This window comes from Zalophus californianus, chromosome 11, assembly GCF_009762305.2.
Source record: "Zalophus californianus isolate mZalCal1 chromosome 11, mZalCal1.pri.v2, whole genome shotgun sequence".
Lineage (NCBI taxonomy): Eukaryota > Metazoa > Chordata > Mammalia > Carnivora > Otariidae > Zalophus > Zalophus californianus.
This window is the reverse complement of record NC_045605.1, coordinates 74795162-74813049: the sequence shown is the minus strand read 5'-3', so window position 1 is coordinate 74813049 and position 17888 is coordinate 74795162. Positions and strand designations below refer to the sequence as shown.

General features: G+C 40.8%; 2 protein-coding genes and 1 non-coding gene across 5 annotated transcripts in view; 1 reads left to right on the top strand and 2 right to left on the bottom strand.

Annotated features, from left to right (window-relative positions):
• NELL1 (neural EGFL like 1) overlaps positions 1–17888 on the bottom strand; it is an 821645-nt gene that overhangs the window by 797817 nt on the left and 5940 nt on the right. For 2 of the 3 annotated variants that reach the window (XM_027581185.2, XM_027581188.2), the window contains exon 2: positions 15529–15657. In XM_027581185.2, the coding sequence (XP_027436986.1) occupies positions 15529–15657 (129 nt within the window). Of the gene's footprint in view, positions 1–15528; positions 15658–17779; positions 17797–17888 lie in introns of those variants that run through there. The other variant, XM_027581186.2, reaches the window with a different exon arrangement.
• LOC113915341 (cytochrome c oxidase assembly factor 3 homolog, mitochondrial) lies at positions 1110–1684 on the bottom strand. Its single transcript, XM_027581191.2, has one exon. It carries the CDS (start codon positions 1677–1679, stop codon positions 1359–1361), a length of 321 nt encoding a protein of 106 aa, XP_027436992.1. The 5' UTR covers positions 1680–1684; the 3' UTR covers positions 1110–1358.
• LOC113915542 lies at positions 12099–12202 on the top strand. The gene has a single exon (XR_003517696.1). It is a non-coding gene; the product is annotated as a U6 spliceosomal RNA (small nuclear RNA).

Genomic DNA, 17888 nt, shown 5'->3' with positions numbered 1-17888 from the left:
AAACTGTAATAAACCATATTATCGTTCACAAATATTTACTGCCGTTCCCAGGGGAAGGTCACTTCCTTCCTTGGTCATGGAACTTGCTTTGAGCAAAAGTGATATACTTCCAGTCAGAAGCTTTAGAAGTCAGCTCATGCTTTGTCATGCTCTCTTTTCCCTCGGTCACAACAACCAGCAATGTTCTACATAAAGGATGCCCTGTCAGCCTGTTCCAGAAGCCCCATGTGTTCCGCAGTGAACATGGAGAAAGAAACCAGTCCTTGTGTTATTAGCCACAGCAAACCCCTGACTATATTGAGTGATACAACCATAAATTTCCTCCTCCTTAAAGGTTCCAAGCCAACATCCCTTCCACCTCATCAACAGTTGGCTCCTCACTCTTCTCAGCCCACTGGGGCTGAATTCTAGCCTAAAGTTCTAGAATCTGAACTGAACAAAACTATAGATGAAAAAAGCACCACACAGAGAAACCCAGTTTGAAGACTAATAATAATAATTTGCAAGAAGATAGAGTTCACAGCTTCAGGTTTGCAGGTTTGTCACCATTACCCAACAAATAAGACAATGTAATTGATTTCATGGACCACCATGTTTCAGACAGCTAAAGGCTTTCTTTCTGAAGGAGGGGGGATTGCATCATATCAAGTGGGTATCAAATGGGAGACTTTAAAATATGCAGGAAACTTCCCCATCAAAGTGGAACTTTAAACATGACTCTCTTCCCCTATTTATCAAAAAGGGGACTTACTTTCCCTAGACCAGAGATTCTGAACCCTGACTACCAATTATGTTCACCAGTAGAGTTTTTATAAGACTATCAAAGTCTAATGTGGGCCCCCCCATCAGATAGATCAAATAAATTATAATCTCTATTTTTTAATTTAAGTATAGGGGACATATAATGTTATATTAGTTTCAGGTATACAACTTAGTGATTTGACAATTCTGTTATGCCATGTTCATCATGATAAGTGGAATTACCATCTGTCACCATACAAAGTTATCATATATTATTGACTGTATTCCCTAGGCTGTACTTTTCATCCCCGTGACTTATTTATTTTGTAAGTGTATCATCATCTCTTTTTTTTTTTTTTCCCCCTGAGAAAAGCTAAGGACGTATAACTCTCAAACAAAGAAACAAAATACAAGGGCTCAGTGACTGGACACAGTTTGTGTAAAGTGGGCAATATTCTCTTGACCTGGACAAATGCAGAAAATTCCTGGGCTCAATCATCGTCCAAGGTTGAGGCCAACGATGCTGTGTGCAGGCTTTGATTCCGACAGGGTCATAGGGCATCATCCATCATGTGAAGGGGCTCCAGCAGGTTGGAGACGTGCAGTGCCCATCCGGTTCAGGGGCCTGATGCCCTTGCCAGGGCTCGGGCTCGGGCAGCTTTGGCCTCATCCTCCAGCTCATCTAGGAAACGCTCCTGGGACACGGAGTAGAAGGTGTAGCCATAAATAGCTAACACCAGGGCCCCGATGCCCAGGCCAGTCACGATGTTCCGGGTCCGCCGCTGTGGCAGACTCTTCTGCCACTCGGCGAGCTGCACCTGCCGCATGAATTGCAGCTGCTCGGGAGTCAGCTTCTCCTGAGTTGGGTCGATGCGCTGAGCCACAGGGGCCTTTCCACTCTTGGCATGGAGAGGGTCACCAGCTCCCGGGGCTGCCATGTTGCCGCTCCTGTATCATCATCTCTTAAAGGTTGGTCCTCAGCATCAGAATTTTTTAAAGTTCCCCAAGTGGTTCTAATATGAAACCAGGGCTGAGGACCACGGCACCAGATAGAAAGTCCCTTGAGAGCAGGGGCTAAGACTATCTTCTTCACAGCTGAATCTCTAGCACCTAGTATTGTACCTAGCACACTGCTGATACTCAGTGAAAAAATGGAAAAAAAAGAAAAAATCTATTAAATAAATAAAAGACCATTGACTGAGTAAATGAATCCTGAATAGGCCATTCTCTCCCCATGTTGGTTTTCCCATACATGTTCTACACACCATCTCATCTCTTAAAATTCTGAAAGTTTTTCTCCAGAACTGTGCTGTCTAATATAGTAGCCACTAACCATATATGGTACTTAAATTTAAAATGCTTAAAATCAAATAAGATTTTAAAAATTCAGTTTCTCAGTTACAGTAGCCACAACTCAAGTGCTCAATAGCCACATGTGGCTTGTGGTTACTGTACTAGGCAGTGCAGATATAGAACATTTCCATCATCACTAAAAGTTCTATTGGACAATGCTGCTCTGTAATAACCAATTCCATTTTTAAGAGCTGAAGTGACCTTGGTGATTTAATCCAGCCCTCTCCCTTTATAGATAGTAATAAAATCTAATGGTAATGAACATAAGGATATAAACATGAATCCAAAAAACCAACTGCATGAGATCAAGAAGGGAGAACTCAGAGTTTAGCAGTAGTAAGTGAGAACAACAAACAAACAAACCTCCACGGGGTCTTGGTCCATAATAAGTTTATCATGAATTAATTCTGGGACAGGGCCTCATGCAAACATATGACTAGGAACATATGTAATTGAACACAAAAGGGATGCTCTTTTGTATCCTGGTCAGACCATATGGGAAGCACCATGTTCAACTTAAGACATTAAACATCATTAGGGACATAGACAAATAGCTAGGTATTCAAACAAGAAAAAATGATGGGGGAATTCAAAATGCTGTACCACCAGGAACTGCCCAAGTAATCAGAAATGTTTAGCCTGAAGAAATTGAGGATGGAAGACCTTAAAAGCTGCCCGCAAATCTCTGAGGCTACCTCATGGGAAGGGGATGTAAACTTACTCTATGGTCGCAGGTGCCTCTAGCTGAACAAATCTTTCTTGAGTGCCAACTATAAGTGCCAGGCATTGGCCTCGTACTGGGTACTGATTTAGGACAGAAAACAAAACAAGTGGAGACATGAAGTGATCTATGACAGACTAGGAAACAAAGTCAAAGGAAACAAAAAGAAATATATCATTTCAGTTTACGGTAAGAACTCTGAAGGACTAAACACCAGGAAGCGGTGATCAATAACAAAAGAGGGGACCGTCCGAGGGAAGAGGGCAGGAGGCCTGGTGAAGGAAGTGACCCTGAAAAGTAAGAGCCAGGCAGAGAAAGTGCAGGGACAGGGTCTCCCAGGCCTTTTGCAAGGAGAAATGATGGTATGCAGCAGGGAAACTCCTGGTGTGTTCATGGAACCAAAAGGTGGCCAACGTGACTGGAGTGAGGGAGCAATAGAAAGGCACTGCATTAAGCCAAAATGTGTCTTCCTTTAAATTATTTCTGACAGAGTAGCCCCAAAAATAATATGAGCTGCCTGACAATACAGTGTTATCTCCATCATTGGAGGTAACCAACCACGGGACTGGACTAATGGTTTGTTGGACAATTAAGGATTCCCTTAAAGAATCCTCTCTATGGAAAAGTACACAGATTAAGAATTTAATTTAAATTTTAATGTAAATTTTAATTTACATTCTAATTTTGGAGCTGTGTTCCCACAGAAAAGAATTTAGTCCCAGTATGTTAAAGTAAACCCCAATTAGGAATCACAGCGTTCATCAAAAGCATTGCAGTCAATGCTCATCTCATTCTCCCACAATGCTCTCTCAAGAAAACCCTGGTCAAAAGGCCACAGAGACTACATTTTAAATGGAGGCATGCACAAAAATGCACACTAAAATATTGTTTGTCAGAAATCTGAACCAAGCCAAGGTTCCATCAAAAGGCAAAAGGATGAATGCATTGAGGTGTTCTGCAGCAGTTCAAACTAATGAACTGGATCTATAGGTCCTCAAAAGGATAACGGTGAGTGAAATAGTTTCCAGAAGATCCATACTGTGTGATGCCATTTATATAAGCAGTAGTTAACATTCCTGAATGTTTACTATGTCTGTTAATATTCTAACACATTATATGAATCAACTCACTTAATCCAGAGAACAATTCTATGAGATAGATACTTTATTATCCCCATATCACACATTGAAAAAAAATGAGCCAAAGGGAAGTTAAAGAACTTGCCCAACATTACACAGCTAGCAAGAGTCAGAGCTGGATTTCAACCTAAGCAGTCTGGCTCCCAAGGCTGTACATTTATCCACTATACATGTGCCCTCCCTATTATATTTCTTGTATGGACACATATAAATGTAATACACACACACGCGCACGCACATGCGCGCTTTTATTTATACTATGTTATTCAACAACCATTTAGTGATGGCCTTTAGGGAGGTTGAAAGAAGAAAGGAACTGGGAGGGGAACATAAGAGACTTCAACTTATTCTGTAATTGTGTATAAAGCTCTAAGCAAATATGACAAAATGTTAGTATTTGCTGATTCTGGGGGACAGTGACAGCATTGTTGCTTCTATTATCCTTTGTGTTTGTATGTATTTTTCTTTTTTGTTTTGCAGAATAACTCGTGGTCAAGTTAAAAAATTGTATGACTTGAAAGACCTAAGGTCCAGAGAAGTAATAGACCCAGAAGTCAAGTGAAAAAGCCATTCTAGAACCTGCTTCCCCAGGCACACGGTCCCAGGCCTACTCTGCAACCCCACGCTGCCAGGCAGTTTGTGTGCCTTTTTTTTTTTTATTGTTATGTCAATCACCCTACATTACATCATTAGTTTTTGATGTAGTGTTCCATGATTCATTGTTTGTGCATAACACCCAGTGCTCCATGCAGAATGTGCCCTCTTTAATACCCATCACCAGGCTAACCCATTCCCCCACCCTCCTCCCCTCTAGAACCCTCAGTTTGTTTTTCAGAGTCCATCGTCTCTCATGGTTCATCTCCCCCTCTGACTTACTCCCCTTCATTCTTCCCCTCCTGCTACTTCTTCTTTTTCTTTTTTCTTAACATATGTTGTATTATTTGTTTCAGAAGTACAGATCTGTGATTCAACAGTCTTAGTGTGCCTTATTTTTTAACAGAATGTAAGTATGAGGACTGAGCCATCCTCGCTTATCAGTACATCTTGGCTTCACTTCATGCACTGGCTGCATCCATGAAAAGTTGTATTTAAATAAAATATTTGCATATCAAATTTTATTTTTCCACGGATTTACATTCTGATTTTGGAGCTGTGTTCCCACAGAAAAGAATCTAGTCCCAATATGTTAAAATAAATCCCAATTAAGAATCACAGCATTCATCAAAAGCATTGCAGTCAATGCTCATCTCATTCTCCCACAATGCTCTCTCAAGAAAACCCTGGTCAAAAGGCCACAGAGACTACATTTTAAATGGATACATATTAAAGTGTAGTCCCGTGGTTAATTCAGATTTTCTTGCATGTTCTCTTTGGGCTGCCAAACCAATTACCAGGTATTCATCTGCAGGTATTCCACAGGCCCCTCCTAGTGAAAGACTCATAAAATTCTATTAATGGAATTCACCAACCAACGAGACAACCATCTGTCCTAGTTGATTTAAAATACCTGCCAAAAGATATTTTGGCAGATGTCCTTTGGTTTCTCTTAAGAGAAGCTGTATCTTTATCACATCACATTTATTTATTCATTCCTGCTCTCAATCATTAGGGAAAAACAAGCAGGAGGTGGAGTGGGGCTGAGACAAAGACTCTGCAGGTATAGACCCCTGAGTTCAAATCCTATGTCTGTCACTACTGATAATGTGAGTTCCAGGGACTCTCTAGATCTTGTTTCTTCATCTGTATGATACAATATGAAATTAGTACAAAAGCAGGAGTGTTGGTAGAAGGATGAGACAAATAAACTTGAGGAGTTGAAATAATCCTCTTTAAAAAAAAAAAATCCAGTTCAGACAACAGCTATCCATCCTCATTAGGAATTAAGTACACTAGGTAATCGCAAATACTCTTTGGAAGAGAACAAAATAAATTCAGTTGTCTGAATTTAAATGCATAAATTGAGGGCACCTGAGTGGCTTCGTCAGTTAAGTGTCTGCCTTAGGCTCGGTCATGATCTCAGGGTCCGGGGATCGAGCCCCGAGTTGATCCCTAAGTAGAGCTCCCTGCTCAGCAGGGAGTCTGGTGGTCCCTCTCCCTCTCCCTCTACCCCTCCCCCTCGATCATGCTCTCTCTCTCTTTCTTTCAAATAAATAAATAAGATCTTTAAAAATAAATAAATAAATGCATAAATTGTTTAGTTATCTGAACTTAAAAAAAATAAAGTCATCTGAACTTACTTTATACTTATTTATTTGCTACTTGTCTGTTCCCCCTTAAGAGCCAGACGTTGTCTGATTTGCTTACTGCTGTAATCCTTGTACTTGAGGGCATAGTAGTAGGTACCTGCTACATATTTAATGAAAAAAATGTTCACTTGCTGAACTCTTAATAATAATGATTAGCATTTAATTTTTTATTGCTTACAATGAATTTATATTATCTAAATTAACCCTTAAGAATATCTTTATCATAGACATTACCATTATTACCCAATGTCCTGAGAGGAAACACATTCCAAGAGGTAAAGAAATTTGCCCAAGGTCAATATGTTAGTATGGAATTGGTACATAGGCATAGTAGTTTCTAAAAGAATTACTATCTTTTTACATTCTCTGCTTTCTCTCTCCATCTCTGCTCTCTTTAATGTACTATTTGGTGGGAGAAGGAGCATGACCGAGAAAACAGATTTTAGTGCAGATGTTAGGAGTATGCATATTTGGGAAATTATTTATTTTCTCTACGATAAACATTTAGTCACATAGCCACTGAATGATTTTCCAGAATATGCCAGTGCAGGTGTTAATTTGCCCAGAGAGGAACTTGAAAACCCTCTCCACTCCCACGGCTTGCTTGAGTTTTATTTTGGCAAGAGCAAAAATACCTATATTTGGGAGATGCTGGTATGTGAATTGAATCACTCCACTAATTGATTAAATGCAAAGTTATACTAAATCACTCCACTCAAAAAGAGGTTGACTTGTAAATGCTCCCAGAGGTAATTAGTGACTAGGCGCATCCAATCAACAGAAAAAACAATTCAGACTTGGGCAACGGTGGGTGGCAGGAAATGTGGAAGATCAGCATTAAACAAACCCTTTGGGTAACTCCATCTTATTCAGATTTTCTAAGCATTAAGAGCTATAATTCAAGCTTCAAGGACCATTTTGTGAAAATTATTACCCAAGAGCAGTGCTCCAATGACATAGAAACTACATATTTAATTCCTGTCCATTTTTCAAGGTCTGCTTTGGGTGCCACCTCCTCCAACGAGCCTTCCCCAAGTTATCCAGTGAGAAGTTTCTCTTCAACATACTCGGGACTTTATAATCTATGACAAAGCCAGTTCTCCTCTTCCCCTCTATCTTAGAGTGTCCAAGGGCATTCTGTGTCTGCCCTTCTAGACTATAACCTCACTGGGGTCAAGATCTTTGCCTTATTCATCTGTGTCTCCCACAACATCTAGCATAAATCCTAGAATGCAATAGGTGCTAAAAGCCTCAATCTTCCTGAAGTATCCCACATTAGCCTTTGTTCTATCTTGTCATGTAAAACATACTACTTGAAAGATACTATCTATTTTTTTCTTTAGAAACTCTTCTAAAATAGAACTCCTGAAAGGTAGCATTTTCCTGGCAGAAGAAAAAAAGAGCAACACATTAAAGAATCTGCACTCATGCATATTCTAATTCACTTTTTGTAAATGAGACACCAATGGACAGACACATCCTCCCAAATACTTAAGAGCGAGGCACTGTCAGTCAGAGAGAAGTACGGTTCCAAACCCTCAGATCTTCTCTAAGTCCCATTCAAGGCAAAGCAGAGATTTTCCAAAATGATTTTTGAAACTCTAAAGCTGGTATTTAGGATGTTTTTCAGCTTAGAGAAGATCTATGCCAGTCTTACACATAGCCATTCATTCTCTCTTCCCCCTTTCCCAATCCCTAGTAAAATATAATTTGTTTCAAGTAAGAAGGCAATAAAAATCTTACTTATTCTATTCTCTGCACTATACAAGGACAGCAGTGACAAAGACAACCTTAAAAGGCTGGCCAACCCCAAAATAAATCCTATCAGGCTTTGGAGTTGGTATTTTAGGAGTGCTTCCAGTTAAGTAAGCTTTCTACTTAAATTCATCAATATTATTAATAGACTAGCATTGAAATGAAGGTTTTCACTTCCTTAATATAGATCAACTCAGAGCTGGACTTAGGATGGTGAAATATGAGAAGGAATAAAAATAAATGAAGAATAACAAATTCATTTTTTAACACTTTACACCTTTCAGAGTGCCTTCTCATACACTGTCATTTAATCCTTACACCCAGTCTGGTATTCTTCCCATTTCCAGATGAGGAATCTGGAATCTTGTATATGGACACATATACATTGAAAACATTAAGTGACATATCCACTGGCACCCCTAAGTACTCCCTCAAGGTACTTTGATTTACTCATTGATAAAATGGGGCAATAAAAGTATTTACCTTATGTGGTTGTAGTGAGGATGATATAAATTATTACATATAAAGTCCTGAGCCCTAATCTTCTGCCCCCTCCCCAATCCTCTGCTTTTCCCACTATCCCAATCTACCACTGCAGGTTAAAATCTAACACTAATAACACACAAGACAGATGATACACATAGAAGGCCAAAGTTATACCCTATTACTTAAAATGTATGAACTCACATCTAATGAGAGCTCACCATGTACCAAATACAAGTGTAGCACTTTATATGTATTAATTTATTTCATCCTCACTACAACCATATATAGCAGATCCTATTATTACCCCACTTTATCAGTGAGTAAATGGAAGTACTCTAGGCAGTGAGCTTAAGGAGCTTGCTAGTTGCTATCATGCATTAATATGGAAAGACAGGATTTTGAAGCTTGCCCATATTAAATGTGGTGTGGTAAAAGAGTAAAATCTCAGAGCCTCTCTAGACTTGCACAGTCCAACAGAGTAACCCCTAACCACATACAGCAACTGAGCACTTGAAATATGGCTAGTGCGGGCGAGGAAATAAATTTTTAATTTGAATTTGAATTAATCTGAATTTAAATTTAAAATGAATATTCAATGAAACAGCAGTTTTCAAGACACTGGATATCAGTTCCTGAAGGGCAGTAATCCTTGAAAATTGGAAAACAATAGAGATGAGCCCTACAATTACCCAAGCTTATTGCTCCAGGAGAGGTCCCAAGCTGTGTCAGAGGAATAACTCAGGCAGAGCCCAGCAACTTCCCGAGTTGAGGTGACAAAGCAGAGAGTCAGGGGAGACAAAGGCACTTAGATTTCACAGGACAGGATACAAGAACGGAGACAATAGCAGAGAGAAAAAAATATGGATCTCTCTCAAGATCAGTACTCAGTGGACTACATGCATATGCGAAAAGTACCCAAAAACACAGAACCAGCACCCAAAAGGTGACAGTGCTCAACATACACACAAGGACAGAGAATACTACCTATTTCCACCACTTAAGCCGAAAATTCTCACAATTCATAGGGAATTGGGTACAAGAAGGTCTTGCCTCAGTGATGGGAAATAATTAGCTCTACCCTAGATATTAGCATTAGCACTGCTTTGGGCTATCTAAGAAACCTTAAATGTAGGATCCAAAAAGATCAAATTGTTTCCCAGTAACTTAACTGTGTCCTAGAAAAATACCATGAATATTTATAAGAATTCAAAAATAGCACTAAACAAGGTACAATCACAATGTCTGGCATTCATTCAAAAATTACCAGGCATGTGGGCGCCTGGGTGGCTCAGTTGGTTAAGCGACTGCCTTCGGCTCGGGTTGTGATCCTGGAGTCCCTGGATCGAGTCCCGCATCAGGCTCCCTGCTCAGCAGGGAGTCTGCTTCTCCCTCTGACCCTCCCCCCTCTCATGTGCTCTCTCTCTCTCACTCTCTCTCTCAAATAAATAAAATCTTTAAAAAAAATAAAAATATTAAAAAAAAAATTACCAGGCATGCAAGGAAGTAGTAATCAGAAGAAAAATTAATCAATCAAAATTAACCCAACACTGATAGAATAGAATTAGTGGTCAAGAACATCAAAAGAGTTATAACTGTGTTCCATCTATTCAAAAAGTTAAATGGAGACGTGGAATATTTTTTAAATAGTCAAAACTAAATTTACAGAGATGAAGCCATAATATATGAGATAAAAAAAAACACTAAATGATACTAATAGCAGACACTACAGAAGGAAACTTCAGTGACCTTGAAGTATAGCAATAGAAACTATCGAAAATAATACATAAAGAAAAATGAACTACAATTTCTGAAACGAACAGAATATCAGTAAACTATGGAACAACTTTAAGCAGCCTAACATACATGTAGTTGGAGTCCCTAAAGAAGAGAGATGGGGACAGAAAATAATATTTAAAGACATAATGGCCAAATTTTTTCCAAATCTGATGAAGTGCAAGAGATCTCATGCAGAAAAAAACATAAAGAACACCACACTAAGGTACATCATAACCAAATTGCTCAAAATCAGTGACAAAGGGGAAGTCTTAAAATCAGAAGAAAATTACCTACAGAGGAACAAAGATAGGGTAACAGAGATTTCTTGTTGGAAACAATGCACATGAGAAGACAATGAATCAACATCTTTAAAGTACTGAAAGAAAAAAAACTGTCAACCCAGTATTCCATACCCAGCAAAAATATCTTTCAAAAAATGAAAACAAAATACTTTTTGTAGACATATAAAATCCAAAAGAATTCATCACCAGCAGACTTGCACTACTAAGAAATGTTAAAGGAAGTCCTTCAGAAAGGATGAGAACCATACCAGATGGAAATAAGAATCCACACAAGGGACCGAAAAACACAGAAAATAGTAACTACATGAGTAAATATGTGATTGATTTTATTATCTAAATCTGTTCAAAAGATAATTGACTGATTAAAGAAAAATAACAATGTTGTATGGGAAATAAAATGTGTGATCACAGATCGATGACCAGGAAAAAAGAAGTAAACCTTTGAAATGTTCTTATAATATACATGAAGTTTATACTCTTACTTGAAGGTAGATTGTAATAATTTAATGATATATACTATAAAGACTAAAGCAACCACTAAAATAATGAAACAGAGTTATAGATAATAAGCCAGCAAAGGAAATTAAATGGAATCATTAAAAAAAAAAACTTCAGTTAATCCAAAAGAAGCCAAAAAGTGGAAAAAATGGAATAAAGAATACATGGGACAAGTAGAAAATAGCAAAAAGACGTATTTAAATATAAATATGTTAATAATGACATTAAATATAAATGGTCTAAATACCTGTAAAGACTCCAGAAGGAACAGAGCTCTGCCAACACTTCGATTTTAGCCCCCTAAAACTCATTTTGGACTTCTGACCTCCAGAACAATAAGATAATAAATTTGTTTTGTGTCAAGCCATTAAATTCATGATAATCTGTTACAGCAACAACAGGAAACTAATACAGATTTGGGCCCCTAGAAGTGGGCCCAAAGTAACTAAAAATACGGAAGTGGCTCTGGCATTGAATAATGAGCAGAAGCTGAAAAAATTTTGAAGAGCATGGAAGAAAAAAACCTAGTCTGCCACTAACAGACCCTTAGTGGAAATACGGATGTTAAAGACTCTGCTAGTGAGAACTCAAAATGAAGTAAACAGCATGGTAGAGAAAACCTATATCATCTTAGGGAATACTTTAAATCATTGTGAACAGACCATTAGTAGAAACATGGACATTAAAAACGATGCTTGTAAGGGCTAAAAAGGAAATGGAAACCGGAAGACACAGGATCTTTGTTACATAATGGCAGAAAGCTTAGCTGAATCGTGCCCTGGAGTAATACAGAAAGCAAAACTTGTAAAAGATGAACTTGGACATTTAGCTGAGACTTCCAAGCAAAGTGCTGAAGATGCAGTCTGGTTTCTCCTTGCTGCTTAGAGTAAAAGATGAGAGAAAAGAGAGAGATGGAGGGATGAGCAGGAAGAAACTAGGACCTCTCAGCTTATCTGGACTGCAAAAGACAACAAAATGAGGAGATTCACTGCGAGGAAATTCTGCTCTGGGGTGAAAACCACAGGTGTAGCTGAACAACCTTTTGCTAGTGCCTCTGAAGGATCAAAAGTTCAGAAGATTCGTGCTCGCTTCAGCAGCACACATACTAAAATTGGAACAATACAGAGATTAGCATGGCCCCTGCGCAAGGATGACACGCAAATTCGTGAAGCGTTCCATATTTTTTGGAACACTACATCAAAAACTAATGATGTAATGTATGGTGATTAACATAACAATAAAAAATTTTTTTAAAAGTTCAGAAGATTCAATCACACAGAGGGCTCTTTGAAGAGATCAGGTATGTGACTCATGCAGCCCCTCAGCCATCGCAGCACAGGTCAGGAATAGAGATGGGGCTATCTAAGAAAGATCTGTAGGGTGCCTCTTGTCCCATGGACAGGAGACCCTAAAGGTTCCTAGAATGTTATACCAGCAGAAACACTGCCAACTTGTACTGAAGGAAACTGAAAGGATGAAATGAGAAAAAGCTGAAGGACTTTGATAATTCTACAGGCAGGGAACAGGCTGATAAAACTACTCAACCACAAACACGTGCTACTCTGCTTGAAAAAGGAAGAATAACTCAAAGGAATGAGTCATGGGCCCAGAAGGCAGAGCCAAGGACCACACAGGATTATTCCTAAGCCCCAAAACTCAAGAGAGTTTGCCTTGCTGGATTTCAAAATTTCTTGGGATTGGTGGCCCCTTTCTTCTTCCCATTTCCTTTCTATTAGCAGGGCTATCTATAATAAGCAACCTACACTTGTCCCAACATTGTATTTGGAAAGCAGATTACCTGTTTCCTACTCTTCACAGATCCATAGATGGAGAGGAGTTTTGCCCCCAAATTTATGATACTCAGAGTCAGTCATACCTAATTTAGATTATTTAGATAATCAGGTTTGGAATTTTTCAGCTGACAAGATCGGATAAGAGTTTGGACTTTGAGCTGATGCCACAATGGGCTGAGACTTTTGGAGAATATTGGGGTGAGGTGAATGTATCTTGCGTGTGGGACAGACATGAATCCTTGGGGACTAGAGGGTAGATGGTGTGATAAGCAAAATAATGGCTCCCCAAAGATGTCCACGTCCTAACTGCGAGAACATGTAACTATGTTACCTTACATTGCAAAAGGGATTTGAGCATATGATTAAATTACAGATCTTGAGGTGGAGAGATTATGCAGGATTATCCAGTTAGGCCCAATATAATCACAAGGGTTCTTTAGGGAAAGTCCTCGGTCAACCTCCCATAATGAAGTTACTCTTTCCACCAAAGAAGCTGAAAATCCCTCCCCATGGCTGGAGCCTGCTACACATCCCAGAGGTAATTGCCAAAGCAAAGAACACACAAAGTAACAGAATTCTTGCCTAAGAAGCCCACATTTGTGGAATAAATAAGTGAATGAGTGGTAAGTAAAGGAGCACATAGGGCAGAGGAAATTTTAATTCAGTTCAAAATGTGTATTTGTAACCTACTACATGCCATGCATGGTACTTGGTTCAAGGGATGTAGGGATGAATCTAAATAGAAATGACTTCTGCCTTAATAAAGCATGACCTCTCAACAGTAACTGAGCAGACCTTGTACAAGGCAAAAAGAAAAGCAATTCCAACTGTATTCTCTTAACCACACCCAGCTTAGGAACTTCACCAATCCCTTAGTAAGAATAAATGGAAATTAGCATATCCATAGTCTTGTTATGTATCATCATATAATATCTGTAGATTTATTATATACCATTAACAAGGCCTAAGTGATCTCTACAGTATATATATGTAAATCTCATCTCTTACTATTGGTCCAGCCATTCTAAAATAATCCTTTTGCCATCTTGACAAAAGGCTGAGTTAAAAGAACCCTGCCAGAAGTTTTCACAGAGGAATGCCCAAACTGCCTGACTATCATATCTAATCAGGTCACTCCCCTGCAGCAACCTCCGCAAAGGCCCCCACTGCTCTGAGAGTGAAGTACGAAACCACTAACCTGGCACCACAAGCGAGGATAAGAATTACAATCGTTCACAAGTATACATGGCCTCCCACCTATCAGAACGGATACTGGCCATGAATCATCAGTGTATCTAAGCCCCTGGATATCAGCTAAATATCAGTTCTGCCCATGGGATCCAATGTAACCCAGCCCCTCCCTGCCTCTCCAGACACTTGCCACCCCTTAGCCACACTAGACACCTTGCTATCGGTTTCTGCCTTCAGACCTTCATACATACTATTTTCCCTGCCCAGAGTGCTCTGACCTCCCACCCCTCCCCCTACACCAGGCTTGCTATTCATTTTTCAAGTCTCTGCCGACACATCCATTTTCAGGGTAACCTTTACCTGACCACTACTATCTCTCCACCCTGGTTAAATCAGATCTCCCTGTACTACTCGTTTTGGCAGCCTATACATCCCCTTCATAGTAAGGACAGCTATTATAATTCAATAATTCCTTGTGCAATGACTGTTTCTTTCACTACATTTTAGAACGGCCTGCACCTATCTTTATTTACTCTTGCTGGTAATCCTATTAGCATGTTGCCTGGTACACAGCACAAGTTCCATATTAATAGCTAGGACTTACTGGGGGTCTACTACAGGTTTCAGACACCGTTTTAACCATTTCGTTGGAGTAGCTCCTCTAATCCTTGTAACAGCCCCATGAGGTAGGTACTAGTATTTTAGATGAGGACATAGGCACAGTAAGGCTAAGGGATTGCCCAAAGTCTCAAAGCCAGTAAGTGGTAGGGTTGGAATTTGATCTCAGGCAGTTGGGCTTTTAAGAAGCACACTACAGTCCCTTGATAACTGAGAACCAAGTAAGCTGCACCCCTAAGAGAAGACAGCCATAAAACATCCTCTGTGCTCATGTACCCATTAAATAGGAGAGAGATATATATGAATAAGAATAGGTGCAGTGGCACCTGGGTGGCTCCGTCGTTAAGCGTTTCCCTTCGGCTCAGGTCATGATCCCGGGGTCCTGGGATCGAGCCCCGCATCAGGCTCCCTGCTCCGTGGGGGAGAGCCTGCTTCTCCCTCTGCCTCTCCCACTCCCCCTGCTTGTGCTCTCTCTCTCTCACTATCTCTCTGTTAAATAAATAAATAAAATCTTTTAAAAAAAAAAAGGAATAGGCGTAGATATAGTACAAACACGGGTAAAGATATAGATGACAGTTGAAGACATAACCTGTAAAACTAATGTGGCTGGCCAATGGCTTCCAAGGGCTTTGCGGTTTCACTCAACTTGAGACCCCCACCAAAACACCCAAGGAAATATTTCACCGCCAAACCAAATACTTCACAACCATGCCTCCAGTGCCTCCATCCCACCCTCAGAACACCCCTCGGTTATCCGAATACTCTTGACATTTCTGAACATACCTTATGACGATAACACAAGAGAAATCGCAGAGGTGATCCTCTGACAAACACACACCACATGAACACTCCCCAGACAGATGCTCCTCCCCAAGTTCCGCCTCCATGCAAAGGAGGAAGTGCCTTTACCTTGAAATAAATATGCTTTGCTGGCATTGTGAAGTCCGGACACCTGAGTGACTCCAAGGGTGGTGTTCACGAGGTCGAGCTCGGTGATAATATCCATCTGCAGGTCAGGGTCCATCCCAAAGCCCACCACTGAAAAAGAACAGAGAGCCGTCTTGGCTTCAAATACAGACTGCTAGCAGCAAAACAGAACAGACATTATAGACGCCTGGAGTGGCAGGGAATACAAGGAAGCCAGTGATGAGCGTGTGGAGATGCAAACTTCTGGAGTGCAGAGGGAGAACAACTCTGCTCCACGGCCCCCGTGATATTGGAGTTTCTTTGTCCCCTCCCCCACCCTCACTCCCCATTCATTATGGATTGAGGATCCCTCATCCAACACCCTCAGAGCCAAGTAGATCCCAGATTCAGAACGTATCATATGTTGGAAAGGTAATACGCCCTAAAAACTACATTTCATGTAATACCCTGAGCAAAGTCTGAATCAGTACCCCATAATCAAACACAGTATTTCTGGACCAAGAAGTATGCTGTTTTCTTCTAACTGGCAAAACAAAGACTATATGTAGCCTCCTGTCAGTTGAGGTCAAGTTTCGCCACCAAATGAGTCCAGCTCAGGGTAGCTTTTGCTGTCACATGAGTTATGAAGAAACTTCGGGCTTCCAAACTTTTTCAGATCTGGGGACTGTGGCTACAGGATCGTGGCCCTGATCTACCCGCTTCCCAAACTGATGCAGCAGCAAAACCTGACACCACCTCCACAGGGCGCTCCCTCTGCATCAGGCACAGCCGTGATACCATGATGCCCAGGAGGGCCATGCCCCTGTTGGAGCAGGGTGGCAGAGGGAGTGGCCCAGAAAGTGAAACAAGAGATGTATGTTCCCTCCAAGGGGATCCCTGAATGGAAAGTTAAATTCCCGGACAACTGTGTTGGAGAAACTTAGTTCAGAGAAACATGGCCAAGAGCCCCCTATCGCCTGATCTGAGAAAGGCAAAAGGTGAAGGCTTGTCTCTCACCCAGGGGGCATTCTGTGCAATGACACACTCATGATTGCAAAGTGACTTCCAATGATAGGTATTAATAAGGCTAGAGATCACTGGAAGGGACTGTGGGCAAGCCATTCATAAAGGCAGCATCTATCTACACTTAACATCTCAGGAGTGCGATTCTGATTGCACAGTCGGAAATGTTTTAATCAGCTATGGCTGTCAACTTCTGTCTGATGGCAAAGCAGTTGCCGAGGCAAGACCTGGAAACCCAATCTGTCCCAGAGAGACTGAGTGCATGGATGTTCATCAGGACATCGTGGACTATTACAACCTCCTCTGTCCTCCCGCCTTCACCCCTCACCCCACAGATTTGGGGAAGGAAATCTGCCCTCTCCTTACTCTTTTCCTATGAGGAAAACAGGAGCTACTATAGCAACAGAAGGTTGGGCTAGGCAGGCTCGCCAAGGCAGACAAAGGGTTAAACTGAAGGCACAGTGCATAAACTGCATTCTCGGTTTCTCCTCGCCTTCTGAACTAAAGGTTCAATTTCCCCCTTCCAAATGCAGCCCGTTCGTTATGAGACCAGTTTACTCAAGGACAGCTCTTCCTTCTCTCCATTCTGCATCCATTCATCCATGCAGTACCTTTTCAACAGGTATTAGTGAGCGCTTACAATGTAACACACAGTGCTGGGGACTGGAGCTGTCCTCACAGAGCACGCAGTCCTGAGCTAACAAGTGAAGAGGAGGCAAAAAAAAAAAAAAAATAGATAAAATCATCTGAGATGGCAATAAATGCCATGCAGAAAATAAAACAGAGTCATGGAATACAAAGCAACTTGGGTGGGGCTTTAGAAAGGACAGTCAGGAAGGGCTCCTTTGAGCGGAAACCTGAATGCCTGCAGGGCTGGCAGTGGCAAGATCTGGAGGGGGACAGCTTTCCAGGGATAGAGAATAGCCCACTGCAAACCAGGAACAGACTTGGCACGTTCGGACCACAGATAAAAGGCCAGTGTGGCTGGAGCAGAATGGGCAGGGAGAGAGTGTTCGAAAATGAGGCCAAAGAGTAGGGCCTGCTTTTTGAGCCACAGCAAGGAGATGGATATTATCCTAATTGCAATTAGGAAATCATTGGAGGGCTTAAGGTGTGTGTTGAAGAGCAGGAGAAGATGCTCCTACTTTACATCATGATCTCACGTAAGTTCCCATCCTACCTGCTCATCCCTCACACAGACTCCATTCACAAAGGCTGGTGGAATACCTACTCCGTGCAAAGAAGGACTGAGCCACTGGGTGTCTATCAGCCAAGTCACGGTGATGTTTTTCTCCAAGTGAGCTCAGATATCAGCAGTTCTGTGATCACCTTGAAAAGGC

Excerpts from the sequence above, each read along its gene's own strand:
- LOC113915341 (XM_027581191.2), bottom strand. The coding sequence starts at position 1,679 with ATGGCAGCCCCGGGAGCTGGTGACCCTCTCCATGCCAAGAGTGGAAAG.